Here is a 16,543-nt window from a genome sequence, read left to right on the forward strand (position 1 = left end):
GTGCGAACATAGAGGCGCTTCAAGGCGCTAGAGCGCCATATTCAACATTTCTTAATTCTTTCAATTCTTTATTTGCACCAACAAAGTTTGTGCCATTATCCGAGTAGATGTCACTTGACTTTCCGCGCCTTGATATAATAAATCGCTTTAGAGCATGGAGAAACGTTTCCGCGGTGCAATCGTAAACTAATTCTATATGAAGCGCTTTAGTAATGAAACAAACAAATAATGCAATATATGATTTTATCGTACGCCTTCCACACGACCAGAACCCTCCTTTATCAAAATCGGTCCGCCATAATCGACACCACATCGCAGGAATGGGCGTGCAGGCTCAGTTTGACTCAATGGCAAGTTACCCATAAATTGCTTTACGGGAGTCGGATTCGCTCTAAAGCATTTAACGCATTTTTGAATAACGCCTCTAACAGAACTTTTCCCATTCAAAGGCCAAAATCGCAACCGTAGTTGAGCTAACGTTAATTGCACGCCTGCATGCAATTGCCAAATATGCTCATGTTCTATTATAAGTTTTGTTACATGATGTCGGGGTGGCAATACTATTGGATGCTTAGTGCCAAACGCGAGACTTGCCTCTCGCAACCTTCCTCCAACACGAATAACACCATCTGCATCTACAAATGGATTTAATGACAACAATTTGCTAGCCTTATCCACCGATTGCTGTCTAGACAGATCCTCCATTTCGGGAAGGAATTCTTCGCGTTGAATTAATTTTATAATTTTAATAGTTGCTTTCTGCAGCTCTGCAGTTGTTAATTTTTCATTATCTTTAACTGTCGGGCTCTTAAGATTATGTATGAAACGCAAACAAAATGCCATGACTCGCTGGAGCTTATTATAACTCGAGAATTTATATAATAATTTAACGTTTTTATTTGTATTGACGGCAACGAATATCCTCCGCGCTTCTAGAACTTGATCATCAACAAAAGTTTTAGCCCTTTTACACGGGTAAGCATAAGAAAGCCAATCTGGACCCTTCCACCAAAGTTTCGACTCAATTAATTTTTCAGGCAGAAGACTACGCGAAACTACATCGGCAGGGTTATCATTACTGGAAACATGATGCCAGTCTTTAATTTCCGTTAAATATTGAATTTGCGTGACTCTGTTGCTTACAAATGTTTTCCACGTGTTAGCGCTTCTTTCGAAATCCATGCTAAAACTATCTTTGAATCAGTCCAACAAAATTTTCTTGTGACATTGATGTTAAGTTGACTTGTCTTATTTAATAATTCAGCTGCTAATATATATAAAGCGCCACACAATTCTAAGCGCGGTAGAAATATAGATTTTAGTGGAGCTACTCGAGACTTAGCACAAAGCAATTCTACGTTTGATTTACCCGAATTATCGGTGCTCTTTATACATATATATACACTCGCCGTAAGCAGATTGCGAAGCATCTCAGAATGCATATGTATTTCTATTTCTTGCCTATAGAAAATAACTTTCCTGGGTACCTCTAAATTGTTTAGTAAAGAGATTTGTTCAGTAAGTTGCAACCATTATTTATGTATAGTTTGTGGTATCGTTTTGTCCCACGTTAATTTTAAAAACCACAATTTTTGCAATATAATTTTTACTAAAAATGATACAGGAGCAACTAATCCCAAAGGATAAAAAAATTGAGCTATAGTAGACAATATTGTTCTTTTAGTAACTTTAGCATTTTTGCAATTAAAGTTGATAACAAATTTAATAGTGTCTGACTTGTGATTCCACCAAATGCCTAATACCTTTTTTCTTGTTTATCTAAATTTATTTCAGAAGCTGACGTGTCGTTTGTATTAATCTCTGATATTATATCTGGACTATTTGAAGCCCATTTATGCAAATGGAAGGCTCCCCCGCCAGAATTTCTTTAATCTGCCTTGCTATTCAATAGTTTTCTCAACCGTGTCAGCACCCGTAAGCAGGTCATCTACATAAAAATTTTTCAATATTGCGGCTTGAGCCTTTGGATATTTTTTTCCATCTTTCTTTGCTGTCTCTTGTACACATTTAATCGCGATATATGATGCTGATGTAATACCATAAGTTACTGTAGTTAGTCTATTAAATTTAAATTTTAATTCAGAAGCCTCTCTCCATACTATTTTGTGAAAATTACGATGTTGACGAGCTCATTTAATTTGCCGATACATTTGTTTAATGTCTGCACAAATAACATATAGATGACATCTGAATCTCTTTAATACGATGACTAGATCTTGTTGCAAAGGCGGACCAGTCATTAAAGCGTCGTTAAGACTAACTTGATTACTACTTTTCATTGACCCGTTAAATACTACGCGTAATTTTGTTGTTAAGCTATCCTCGCGTAAAACCGCATGATGAGGAAGGTAAAACTCATCGCCCGTATCAGATAAGTTTTCATCAGGAATAGGCTCCATGTGCCCCAATGCTTCATATTTCCTGGTATTGCAGCATACCAGGCATTGTCCTCAAATTTATTTATAACATTTAAAGCAGCGAGAAATAATTATTATTAATTACTGTGTATTGAAAACATTTTGTAAAGGTAAGGTAAGCATTTCCCTTTATTTTCCTTATATATATTTCTTGTTAAAATTATTAAATTTATTTATTTTGCTTCAATTTAACATTTTTATTATTAATGCTAATAAAGAAAAAAATGAAGTAAAAAAAAAAGATTTGCAATAGATCAACGGAAATCGAACCCGGGCCGGCGCGGCGGCGGCGTAGCAGCCGCTCGCCTTAGGCTGCATTCCGATATTCACTGTCAGCAACTTTTAGTACTGAAAATCTATAGTATACGTGACGTAAAATATAGATTTGCAGTACTGACAGTGAATATCGGAATGCAGGCTTAGCTGCGCGGCTACGCCGCTTTGTCGAAGATCTGCGCTAGCGAACCAGTAGACTTGCGTCGCAAGGTTTCCACGAATTTCTATCTCGAAAACGGCTGAGAGTTGCGCGCTAGCACTTTACTATGTTTTACTGTTAGTAAAGGGTTATTATAGAAATAAGTTTCATTTAGATCCGTTTCCCGATCCTCGCGCCCTCCCCTTGTAAGATATGATTCCAATCGAGTGGTTTTTGCTTTTAATTGCGCTCTACGAGCCACAAGCTCGCGTGTATCAGTAGCCGTAGTCATGATTTATCATGTACAAATTACAATGAAAGAATAAATAAGTGAAACAACCTAGCTTCCGAAGCGCGGATTCGCTCACGGCTGGTCAGGGTTCGGAGTAGGCGCGGAGGAAAGACACACGACTCGGTTTTCTGGATAATAAACAAAGATTTATTCTAACATATGTACAAGCGTCGTAAAGATTTCGACGAATAGAGTGACGGCGCGGGATATTTACAAAAGCTCGAATCGCGGGTGGAGCGGTAACAAAGACTCCGGCGGAAATATTCGCAGATAATATAGTGGCGGCGCGGGATATTTACAAGGGCTCGACCCGCGGGTGGAACGGCAAAAGCGATTTATACAATACAGTGCCGGATTGCGGTACAGAGGTTTTCTGGGCGGCGCGGGGCGCGGATGCGATGTGGAACGCGCAGCGCGGTCGAGATCGCGATAATTCGGCGCGGTAGGCGTACGATCGATCTAGCGCGAGTTCGACCACCGAGAAACGCTCGGCGGAGGCTATGAGCGGGTAGATCGAGGAAAATGGTGCGAGTCCGGCCACCGAGAAGCGTTTGGTGGAGGCCGACTGCAAGCGTCAAGAGACGGAGCGGTATCCGGCGAGAAGCGCTCTGCCCCCGTTCGGATATCCTTGTGGAGGAAGTGGTCGTTTGCCGAGACACCCTCGGCGAAGACAGAGAATGCCAGAGACGCTCTACCTTCTTTTCGGACTGGCTTGGTGCGGGAACTCAGGATCGGTGCGGTCGGTGAGACGGATGATCAGGAATCGCAAAACGTGTTCACGACGCCCGGCTTAAATACGCGTCGCGACGGCGTTGCGGAGTGGCAGGGGTAGCGACGGCAATCGCGAGCGCCGGGACGGTGCGGCGCGGCGGAACGATCGGTGATTACGGCGCGGCGTCCCGACGCCGCGATCGCGTTCGGCGGTCGTTTTCGGCCCCGCTCGGCGCGTCGAGGCGGGCGCCGCGGTAAGTCCGTTCGCGGACTTCCTAACAATATATTCTAACGTTAAAAAATACGGTGGGCACACCGTGCCCGTTCTTCACCGTGTGGGTGGTCGGCTGGGTGGTCTCGGCAGGGCGTTTATGCCGGAACGATGCAGTTTCAGGGGGTGCATCGTTACATAAGAATAAATAATGCATAATATTGACCCGAATCAAATTTAGAAATTTGGAATTCGAGGATGTAGCCACTCACCTGAGCAATTTCTTATTTAGAGTTCTTATATACTGTTTGTTGTTTGTGTGTGTTCGTCTTTGGGCGTAACGTTCACGAAATTCCGTGCGCGAGGGCTGCGACGTGTAGTATAACTGAGTCCAATCCTCGCTTCTCATCCAATAATTATGCTGATTTCTTTGTGTGATGGGATGAGTTGAGATATTCTCAATGTTTAGATGTTTGCAACTAATATACGATTAGTTAAGCTCTCGACGTTACCGTGCTCGCACTAACCGCTGCTCTTATGATTTGTTCCTCGGAAACTGCCGATGGAAAAAATGGAGTAATTTCGTGCTCCAGATTTACCGGAGTACGTAACTTGTACATCCGGTTCGAAGGACCATTTGTTATTTCCTTATTTGTTGGTAAGGAAATGGAACGCCGATAGAAAGAATAACTCTCCAAGTAACTTATATTCGTCACTTTATTTCGAGGAGTCAACAAAACGTCTAGTCTGTACGAGAGTCTGGCAAACACTAAACTAGCGGATGGGGCTAGCGCGGGACGGTGAAGATAATCCTGTGACTGAACAGAACATAGATCGTCCTGTCGATAATACAAATCGTACAATTATTCTAAATGAGTAATAATTTTCATGTATTTTAGGAAGGGCATAAGTTTTGGGTAGTGGTGCGTCACACTGGAATGCATTTTAAAATATTCCTGTTTGAAAATATACTTTTTTCAACCATAGTTTAAGTAAATATTAGAATTCTTTTCAATTTGTTTAGCAAGATTTTTTTAATGATTGTGTATGTATTTGTATCTTGTAACATGTTTTTTGTTTTTTGAATATAGAATTCTTTATTCATGGCAACCGTGATATTACCTTTATCCGCACGTGTAAAAATAATGTTAGGACTGTTTTTACAAAATCTTTGAGTTATTTTGTACATAGTTAAAAGTTTTGTATTAATGTTGTTTGTGGTAGGTTTAGAATATAAATAGTTGCGTAGTTGTGGGATGACAACGTTTCTAATTTTTGGGTGATTTTTAATATTTTAACGTTTCGTATTGCCTTCTATATCTTTTATAAATTTGTGTATGGTTTTCTTTCTGTTAAAACTATTTGAGAGGCAGAAATTGTTCCCAAATTGTAACAGTTTGGAAACCTCCTGAGGAATATCAATATTAGGAAGGTTGACAAACCATTTATCATTGGTTTGTTCCAAGGGATCAATTAAGTTGTCCATGAATTCTGATGGTTCAATAAGGATTTCTATGACATTACTATTTGGATTATTGATCGGTAAGTTACGACTAAAGAATCAATCATGGATTTTATCATTCGACTACAATTTCCAATTAAGGATCTCACAAATGTACAGCGATTTCAATTTTTTTCTGTTCAGTATTTATTTGATGTTCTTATTATTATTTCTTGGATGTTGAAACTTGTAACTTGTGACAATTTGTGTATTTTTTTATTAATTTTGGCTAAAGAAGGCACTGTGTTGTCAAAACGTTCTTAATTAATTAATTGTTAGAAACAATAAACCTTTATTGAATCTAACAACTTCCATGCTCGTTATTGGTCGTTAACTTTTTATATTATTGTTGATACATACGAGCTTGATTTAATTTAATTTAATTTTTAATTTATTAGTTATCGCGAAAAAAATTCACGAAAATATATAGCATTTTTTTCCGACTGTCACAGTGGATTCCCCTCTTCATAACTTTAATAGTAATGACATTACTTCTTGAAATAAAATATTCTATTTGATAACTGATTTAATTTTTCTGAAAAAATTATAAAAATGATGTTTTAATATTAATATTTTGAAATATTAATGTTTATTTTATTATTTAATTCTTTGTGTAATATATATATATATACCGGGTGTCTGAAACCACCCGCCCACCTCTTTTCTTTCAAAAACTAAACATTTTAGAGAAAAACGTTACAGACAAAAATTGTATGGTTTTGAGGGGAACATAAGATGGTGTCATTGATTTGACCTTGGGTGGCATCGTTAAGGACAGATCAAGGACACCTTCAGTTTCTTAAATGGAACTCCCTATTTTTTATTGCATATTCTTATAGCTTATGTCGAGAGCTTTCCAAAACACTATAATCAAGTATTTTTTTATTAAGTACTTTTCGAGTTATAAGGCTTGAAAGTTACAGTATAGTGACATAATATTTTGTTAAGTATTTATAATTCAAATTCCTTATTTTTTATTTTTGCAAACAATACAAATCAATTAATGTAAAGAAAACACTTTTCTTGAAAAAAAAATTTGTTGTGTAACTGTTTATTGCATATTCATTATTTTATTAGCTTCTCACGATTCGGGGTGCTTGATTTGCGTGAGTCCCCTTGCCTCTCACGATTCGGCCCCTCACGAAATGCTTTTTCAATAAACAAACGTATATGGTAGGTAGGCTCTGAGTAAAACAAGTTAAGAAATAATTGGCTATGAGAGCCGACGCAGGATCGAATATGTGGAAAAATTATATTTGCAGTCAAAACATTAAAACATTAAGATCAATAAAACGTTTCGGCCCTAAATCGGGCCCTCTTCAGTGACTCATATAAAAGTTAATGTGAACGCAACGACGCGGTATCGCAATGGGCTGATTACAATATCGGATATGCACGCGTACAATGGTATCGCAATCGGTTAATGCGAAACGCAAGCGCAGATATTATGATTCACATTTTGAAGACGTTAGGTGCGCGTTCAGATTTCTCTTCAAGTGTATGTTACGGCGCGTATGTCCGGTAAGCACCTACGTAGCATTGACAGCGGGAATCAAAAAGGGAGAGACGAAAGCAGCAAACTGTGGCCCGGCAGAACTACCGAATGCAGTAATCATTAAAGCCATTACAAAAGATGGAAAATATGCGTAACTTACTGCGTGCTACACGAACCGCATTCAGACGTCTCTGACATATTCGCTGTGTGGAGAACGATGTGTGTTCGTCGGCATCTGAGCCCCGAATGTAAGGTCAAAGCGCACGCCATGATCTCAAGAGCACGCGAACGTATAACAAATTATAAACAAATATACATCGCCGAGCACACGGTCGCAACAAGAGAATTCGGCGAATTTACCTAAACATTAGAGCGACGTTTTATTTTATTTATTAGCGGGAGGTATGATTCGCCTAAAAAATCGGTGTCTGTTTGTAAATTGACCCCATCCGCAGTACTATTTCAAAACTTGTACACTTTTATCACGACGAATTAGTACAGACCTTCATATAAAATGTATTTGTGCCTTACTTTTATCTCTCTTCCTTAATATTATCAGGAATTACCCATTATAATGTTTCTATACAAATTGTAGTACTGGTCAGTGTGTATAGGAACTGAGTATCAAACCTTTTATTCGAAGGGAAGGAAAGAACGATGCCTTAATTGCTTAATGAATCAATTATACTTTATTTGGCAGAATCTCATCGAATACCAACATTCGTTGCACGGGTAAGGAAAACTGCCAAAAACCTTACCAGTATTCATAAAATAAAAGTACAATGTTTATATCATTTGATAACAAAATCAAAGTATTACATTCGGTTGTGCAGGAATGCAGCAATTAATGTTTATCTCAATTAGACAATGTCAAAGTAATTTAAACGAAATCAAATTAATACACAATATAATAAACAGTCATAAACATATGCAAAGAACGTAAATCATACAAGAACAATGCAGTAAAGGATTATATTGAATCGTTGTCATTTATGATTGAAGGTTTTTCTTTGTTACTTTTTATCGGATATTTAATCTTTCTTTTACCAATCAAACTACTAAGTTCAAGTAATGTTTCAGCATAGAACGTCGAATAAGAATATAATTTCTGAAAGGAAAGATCATGTTTAGAATTCGATATGTTATAATAGTGTATTGTACTTCAATCATTATTGACCTGGATAAACTTGTATAAGTTGAATATAAACTAATATCGCAAATTATTACCAAAATATATACAGAAAGACACGCAAGAAATAGAATATTACTAATTACGGTTAATAAAGGAATATAGTTTCTCGAACTGAGAATTTCGACAGTATTTACTATTTGTATCATTCGATAATAATATCTATATTGACTTTAGTTGCGTTTAGTACACGCTATGTAATATGCTTAGGATACGCAATGTCGTACTAGTTTAACACGGTATATCACGCTCAAATCACGCGATGTTTCACGCTTCAGATATTTCGTTGTCACGCGTCAAACACGCTATATGTTATACGGATAGAAGCACGAATAGCCTTATACTATTCGTCTTCTGGAAAGTTCACGAAGGAACTGAGCTCTCAAGAAAAGGCCTTTCGATCGTATTAATTTATGTGCACCACAATATGGAATCGTGAAAATCTCACGATATTCTCAGTAACCAATATCCGAGGATTAGGCTTTGTAAAGCCTGAATATAATGTCAACCCAAGAACGGTTTTACCAAATAAAATGATAAGGTTACCTTGCAATTAGCCACAATTAGGCTTGTTCCAGAATAAAATAACTGGAATTCTCTCATCAGAAGTATACTTATCAAGTACAAAGACGACGCAAGGGATCCTCGTCCTTCAAAATTATATCTCGTGATTAATGGCCGCCCTCATCTTCAGTATCGGAATTCCCTCGTTGAGTGTCCGAAAAGAAGTGACGACGAGAACGTCGTTGTTTGCGCGGTAAAATCAGGGAACGCGGGAGGTCGATAACAAATAAATCTGTCTATAGATTTCTCTCTGCTCATGGCTCTGTTTTACCCCAGGCAGCTCTGCTCGTCCTTACTCTCAATTCGAATGAATGCTAGATTCTGAACATCCGTAATGTGTCCACACGTTTTCGGATATAGCGAACGACTGACTTGTCTATTCGGTCGCGCATCGCGATCGAGGCTTTCGCGCCCCCCACTCCTTGTTTACGCTTCGCGCTCCGAAATTCCGCGCGTGCCACCTGTCGCACATGTGTCGCACATGTGTCGCGCTCCAAATTCTCACATGTACTTTCTAAACACAGTGATTAATTTCACATGGAATATTCAGTTCAGTACTTCAGTATTAACATTAAAATACTGGACAGTGATTTATTACACATGGAATCCTCGATCCAGTACTTCAGTACTAACATTAAAATACTCATCAGTAATTCAACACAAGTATTTATTACACAAGTAATTTTCACCTAGTATTAAATGCTTTCTCATCAGAAATTTAATACTAAGTATTCAATACTCGTCCTGTATTAAATACTACTTTCATAAATTACTGGCCAGTAATAAAATACTGTGCAATACTTGAATCACAGTGATTCAAGTACTAATAAATACTTAATTTTAGTATTATTAATACACAAAATAAGTATTTATTACTAACCAGTTAGTAATACTTTTTTGTAAGGGGTTGTGCTGCAGACCGATGTGCAACATTTCAGAAACCAAGCGTTTAATGTGAAACGGTTCTTTGTCAAGGATTACGGCACTCCCGAAATCAAACTTATGGTTATTATCCATACAATGCATCTGCACTACAGAATGTCCTCCCGGATTTACTCGCTTGTGTTCCCTGATACGGGTTTCCAATAGTCTACCCGTCTGTCCCGTGTACGAAGCATCACAGTCAGCGCAGTTGATGCGATACACCACGTTGCTTTAAGAAACGTTATCGACAGTGTCCTTGTGTACTTTAATAAGGCCGTTTAGTCGATTAAAGCCGTAAAAACTCAGTTTTTCATCCATAGTACTGGCGAGATGAGTGAATTTTTCTGATATATTTTTTACGTACGGAACAGACAGATAAGACCTACCGCTTGGCTTTTCATCGTCCAGAGGCCCCGAGATAGATTTTTTTAAAAGAGAACTAAGCTTTTTCACAATTATCGCGAAAACGAAGTCCAATGGATAACCATTCTCGAGTAAGAGAGTGATGGCCAGAGACAGATTTTTTTGGTGAAAACTAGTATGGGATAGCCTGAAGGCCCTGTCAATTAAACCCATAGCTACTCCCCTCTTTTGGCCGTTTGGACGGCTGGAAAAGAAGCTGAGATATCGTCCAGAAAAGGTCGGTTTGTGATACCAGTCAAATATCAGTCTTTCATTGGCAGCTATTATCGTGGTGTCGAGAAAATTAAGGGTGTTGTTATTACTAATTTCTATTGTAAACTGTAGCCTGTTGTGAATGGAGTTAAAAATGTTAAGGGTGTCTTGTAAGAAGTTAAGGGGCGCCGCAGATGCAACGTCGTCGACATAGCGGAAATAAAAAGGTGGAATATATTTGAGTCGTTTCAAGGCCTTATTCTCAAGATCCCGCATGACAATCTCCGCAGCGTCAGGGGACAGAGGAGACCTCATAGGACTGCCGTGTGTCTGTCTATAAATGACATTGTCAAATGTGAAGTATGTAGAATTAAGCACGAACTTGATAGCGGCTACGAATTCTTCACGCGGTGATTTAGTATTTGGACCTATGAGATTCCACTGTCTACATATGCTGTCAATGACCAAGTCGGTCGGAACATTCGTAAAAAGCAAGATAACATCTAAAGAGAATAACACGAATCCATGGATCCCCCTGCAGGGGGAAACTCTTTGTTGTTCAGCTTTTCGACAAGTGTAAAGCTGTCCTTGATGCTGGATCCATTTATAGGCAAACTCTTGTGTAGGATCTTTTGTAGGAAAGAAGCTAGGTCATACAGAGGAGTGTTAATAGAAGACACAATGATTCTGAGTGGGCAATCGGGTTTGTGGATCTTAGGTAGGCCATAAGCCCTAGGTAAGATGCCGTCACTGACATGTAAAGAGCGATATTCCTGCTGTGTGATATATTTTTTATTTTTCCAACGCGTAAGGAGGGAGACCAGCGTTGAAATGATCTTTCTGGTAGGATTTCTGTCAATAATGGAGTAGGTGGTTTCGTCTCCTAGTAAAGCACTCATTTTCTCCATGTATTCAGACTTCAGCATAGCTACTGTAGTGTTGCCTTTGTCTGCCCTCGTGAAAATGATCTCGGGATGGTGACGGATAAAGATGTTGGTATCTCTCAAGGCTGATCTTAACTCCAACCCAATGGAGTTCAAAAAAGGGTTGGAATCGAAAAGCCTGTTAACAATTGCGGAGGTGTAGTTCCTCAGACCAACCTTCTTAATGGCCGGTAATCTATAGGCACTACTCTCCACTCTCTTGATAAATTCAAAGCATATCTTGCTCTTATTGTCAGAGAAAGGAAGGCTAAAACCGTCACTAAGCTGGAGTAAGCCCTGAACGACGCGAGGGATGGAAATGCTGGTTAAGTTCAAAAACCACTTTTCCCGTATATGTAAGGGAGACATGGAGATGTTATCCATGAAAGAGGTAGGATCTAAAGAAACTTGACCGCGTCGTTGCGTTCACATTAACTTTTATATGAGTCACTGAAGAGGGCCCGATTTAGGGCCGAAACGTTTGATTGATCTTAATTTTTCAATAACTATCAATCACGCAATAAAAAATCGGTACTCTTCTTTTATGGTATACGCTATACGCTAAATTTAAGTCTTTGTCGAAAGTAATTCAATATGTACTTGGTGAATAGATATTCTGTAAGAATGATACTTAATGCATGAATATGAATGCCTACAGAAATTACACAGCGCGCAATAGTTTATTCCAGGTATTTTAGACATTGTTCTTAACAACGGTAAAAGAATTACACTCATTATAAATGCCATTAAAATTGTTCTTCAGCTTTGTAGATTAGTGCGCTATCTACTGTGCCACATTACACTCTTACACAACAAGTTTTTCTGTAAGAAAATTTTGTTTTTTTACATTAATTGATTCATATTGTTTGCAAAAATAAAAAGTAAAGAATTTGAATTATAAATACTTAACAAAATATTATGTCACAATACTGTAACTTTCAAGCCTTATAACTCGAAAAGTACTTAATGAAAAAATACTTAATTATAGTGTTTTGGAAAGCTCTCGACATAAGCTATAAGAATATGCAATAAAAAATAGGGAATTCCATTTAAGAAACTAAAGGTGTCCTTGACCTGTCCTTAACGATGCCACCCAAGGTCAAATCAATGACACCATCTTATGTTCTCCTCAAAACCATACAATTTTGGTCTGGAACGTTTTTCTCTAAAATGCTTAGTTTTTGAAAGAAAAGGGGTGGGCGGGTGGTCTGAGACACCCGGTGTATATATATATATATATATATATATATATATATATCTTGATAATTCTTTATTTTTTCAAAGTGATAATTGACAATAATTTATAGATTTAGAATTTAGGTTTTTTTATTCTTTATTTTTTCTTTACTTTCTTCAACATCTTTTTCAAATAATAATTATTGAATTAATTTTACCTTTAAATATTTTGCTTAATAAATAATTATTTATTAAATATTTATATTTGTCTGCGAACGATGTTGGCAATCTACTGAGAACGGATAATGTAGGAAAACAATGAATTTGTTGGTCCGGTAGGTAGTTAATCCGTAAATCGCAATTTATAAGAAAAATTTGAAAATTTTACTATATGTTAATGGATATGGTATCTACACGCATGTACAAATTAAAAGTAATTGACCGTCCTGAACGCGAAATAATCGCTATCAAAAATTGCATTTTTTTCATGTGTTGCATGCACGAAGCATACGAAAATTTCGTATTTTAAATTTTAATAATTAAAACAAATTTTAAGAAAATGATAAAAAAACGGATTTATAGTAGGTCACTTTAAGAATACTAGTAAAAAAAAACCAAAATTATTAACCGCGTTTAGAGATTTAAAAATACAATAATAAATAGACCGCGATTTTCGTGATTATTTGATGTAAAGAAACGACTGGAGGAGAAAAATAAAAGAATTGTCTTTTGTTTTGTGTGTAAGGGAAAGAACTATTCAAAAGCCTGTAACCGTAAATAGTCAGATGTTTAGAATTTAGAGTATACAATTTTGGATTATTGTATTGTTACGGACTATAACTACCTTAAACGCGTTCTTTTCGGCGTGCACTAGAATATGTTACATATGTTAAAATTAAATAATTTTAATATTTGGCAGGCGGAGTCGGTTAGTGGAGCGTGTGTTGTGCATGCGTGTGCGAGTTGCGGATAAGTTAGGCTAGAGTTTAGAGAGAAATAGGAGGCGAAGTAGGCGCTAAATCAATAGAAAGGTAGAAAGAATAACTTAAGTTTGAGATAGGATAATAGATAAAGTAGGGAAATATTAAATAGTGTAGGAAAAGAGCGCTAAATGTATTGGAGAGAGGAAGAGGTTAGGTGAGAGAATAAGGCGGGAGAATAACGTTGTGCGTTCCAATTTAGAAGAGACAGGGGATGCTGGACTGACGGCCGAACTTCCTCGATGTCGATAATGTCAACATTTCTAATTTTGTTTTTCCTATATCTGTCTTTGTCTAACAAAATGACATCTGTCTTTGTTCGATTGCCGCGCCATCTTTGGTTACTAGTCTGCGTGTATATTTTTGTGGAAAATATATGCGATTTCTTCGAAGCCCAAATTTTTTTTTCAGGCTTTCAATCTCAATTTCAACGGTACGTTATTGTTTATGCACGTATTCTGAAGAGTGGGAACATTTCATTTCGTACATATAACCTATACAACTGTTTATATTAGAAAATATGGTTATAAGGGGTGACAGCATTTTTACATTTTTTTTCAATTATCACTAATTTTTTACATTCCCACTCTTCATTAGTACCTATACTTTACTCGTGCAAAAGGATTTTGCAATCTATAAAGCCGTTTCAAAGAACGAGCCCTGACTGTTTTGTCGGTAATTGTCGCCTGTCCAGGATCCCCTTAAGAAGTGCGACGCTATTTCTCGATATGATTTTCCCCGGGTCGTGAGGCGGGACTGAATAACGTAGCAAAGTTATGATCGGGTGGCAGAGCGGATCTCGAAAGCGATACGAAACAATGTTGGGCGCCAGGTGTGGATACGGCCACACCACCGTTTACTCTAACCCGCGAAAAGTACTCTACATGAACTCTACAAAGATCCGACATAAACTCTAATTATCGACACAACTCTTAATTCACACGTCATGACACATCCGCTCTGGCCGATCGCAACGACTGCTCAGGAATTTCGTTAGAGGGCCGTGGTCCTTACATAGGCTGAATGCAGAGGGGTTTGACCTTGGCGAGGCGAAACAAACACAAAAGAAAGTACTCAAGTAACATGTAAATCAAAATATAATATAAGAGAAAGCTGGATAATAGCGTTACAACTTACAGGACGCGAGCGAAATATTCCCCGCGATCAATCGCAGTCCCCCGACTACGCAAGGTCTTTCGAAGGGTTCGCGCGTTGTAAATGACTCGGACGCAGAACTAATATTTTCGGAAAACGTACGTGTAGCTTGTACTCGCCATAAGGGGCACTCTACGCTATGAAGTACGCGAGGCGCAATAATATACACCGACGAAATAATACACGCAAGAAATAGTCTACGCTAAGAAATACGCAAAAAGTAATAAGATACGCCGACGGAATAATACCCGCAATCACAATAATCCACGCTAACTAACGAAAGAGTAAAATAAACGATACGCGCACAATAATTTCTCGCACCATAAACGATACGCGCAATATAACTCAAAGTTCCTTGCAAGCTAAACGATACACGCAATATAACTCAAGGTTTCTCGCAAACTAAACAATACACACACTATAGGAGTTCTTGCATAACACCCCTCGAAACGTAACGCGAAGCCTCGCCGCGCGGTCCACACCGCGAGCACGTGATACTCACGCCTAATTCAGCCCGGGGCGTGCGGTACTCTCAGCCGGAGTAAATCTCACTCTAAATTTCTGAACGTTAATCGAGGTCGATTTCGGGCACCTTCTTCGAGAAGGCTGACTCTATGTCCGGTATGCCGACGCCTCACACTTCCCGTACCGGGCGCGGTAATTTACGTATCTCGGAGGCCGACACGCCCCAGAACGACCGTACGCACGAAAGCCCGCACGATGAAACTTTCACTACGCGAAAACTAACTCTAACGGAAACGCAGATATCTTACACACAGATCGATAGACACGATACTCATAAACGGTAATCTCGAAAAGCTCGAAACGGTAACTTAACTCTAATGACTGTTGAGCCGATCCGCGAGGTTTGATCTCGCAACACGCGCCACACTCATGACGCATGGCCGGTGCCACGCGGTCGCTCGTCGTTACTCGATTACACTCAAAATCTTATACCACACCGGTCGAGTCGGGAAGAAACAACCGCCCTTTCGGTATTATTACGGGGAGTCAGCGGGCGGGCTATGTCTTACCCGTAGAAACGAAACGGAAAAGCGATAATCCCGGCAAGGGATTCACGACAATGACGCATAGGTAAGGAAACTCTCAAGCAAACCTACGCGTCTCTCTCAAAAATAACGCGAAACGGTACTCGACAATCCGCCCCGCTGTTCCCCGATACCTGCGGTCCGGGATTGCTGGTCGTTTACATCTCGTCCTTCCTTCCTTCACAATGTAACTCCTAGGGCCGCCGCCCTCGCTTATTCCCGGCGCAACGGGAAGGCCCTCGCCGTACGTCAGCCCACGCTCGCGATCGACCCAACAGTGCCGGGATCGTTTCCGCGGCTTCGACTCGCGGCCCTCTAGATCAGGGCGCTTCACCGCACCGGCGGATGGCGCCACGCTGCCGAAACGGGCCCTCCGGCCGCTTCTTCCTGAAAACTATAAACTCGGAAGTACGCGCGCAATACAAAGGTTTGAGTGGCGAAGACTGTGACGTGCACATCGTGCAACGTCACAAAAGATACACTAGAAAGAGAGCGTGAACGAGTGACGTATAGAATGGAGGGAGTATAGAAATGAGCAGATTAGAGGATGGTCGGAGCAGAAGAGGAAAAGGGTTGAAAGACAGAATGGATAAGTTTGAAGATAGACTTCTGAGGATGGAACAAATGAAAGAAGAATTAATGCTGGAGAAAAGAAAGAAATTATAATTGAAAAAATAGTAGAAAAAGTGTCGGAAATAGTAAAAAAGAGAGAATTAAATATAAGAGAAAAAAAGGAAAGACAAAACAATTTTGTAATCAGAGGATTACAAAAGGAAGAAAGTGAGAGTTTAAAGGAAACAGCAGAGATATTTTTGGAGAGGGAATTCGGAGTAAGAGAAAAGGTGAAGAAGATGCAGATAACAGGAAAGGAAGGAAAGGAGGTAGTTATTGTGGAAATGGACTGC

The 16,543-nt window shown here is 39.0% G+C and overlaps 1 protein-coding gene across 1 annotated transcript; it reads right to left on the minus strand.

Annotated features, from left to right (window-relative positions):
- Positions 1-9,971: 9,971 nt before the first annotated feature.
- Positions 9,972-11,281, minus strand: LOC112467272. Its single transcript, XM_025035820.1, has 2 exons — positions 10,905-11,281; positions 9,972-10,689 (listed from the first exon to the last, which is right to left on the minus strand). Exons 1-2 carry the CDS (start codon positions 11,279-11,281, stop codon positions 9,972-9,974), a joined length of 1,095 nt encoding a protein of 364 aa, XP_024891588.1.
- Between the last annotated feature and the right edge of the window lie 5,262 nt (positions 11,282-16,543).

This window comes from Temnothorax curvispinosus, unplaced genomic scaffold (assembly GCF_003070985.1).
Source record: "Temnothorax curvispinosus isolate PA1 unplaced genomic scaffold, ASM307098v1 QBEX01017122.1, whole genome shotgun sequence".
Taxonomy (NCBI): domain Eukaryota; kingdom Metazoa; phylum Arthropoda; class Insecta; order Hymenoptera; family Formicidae; genus Temnothorax; species Temnothorax curvispinosus.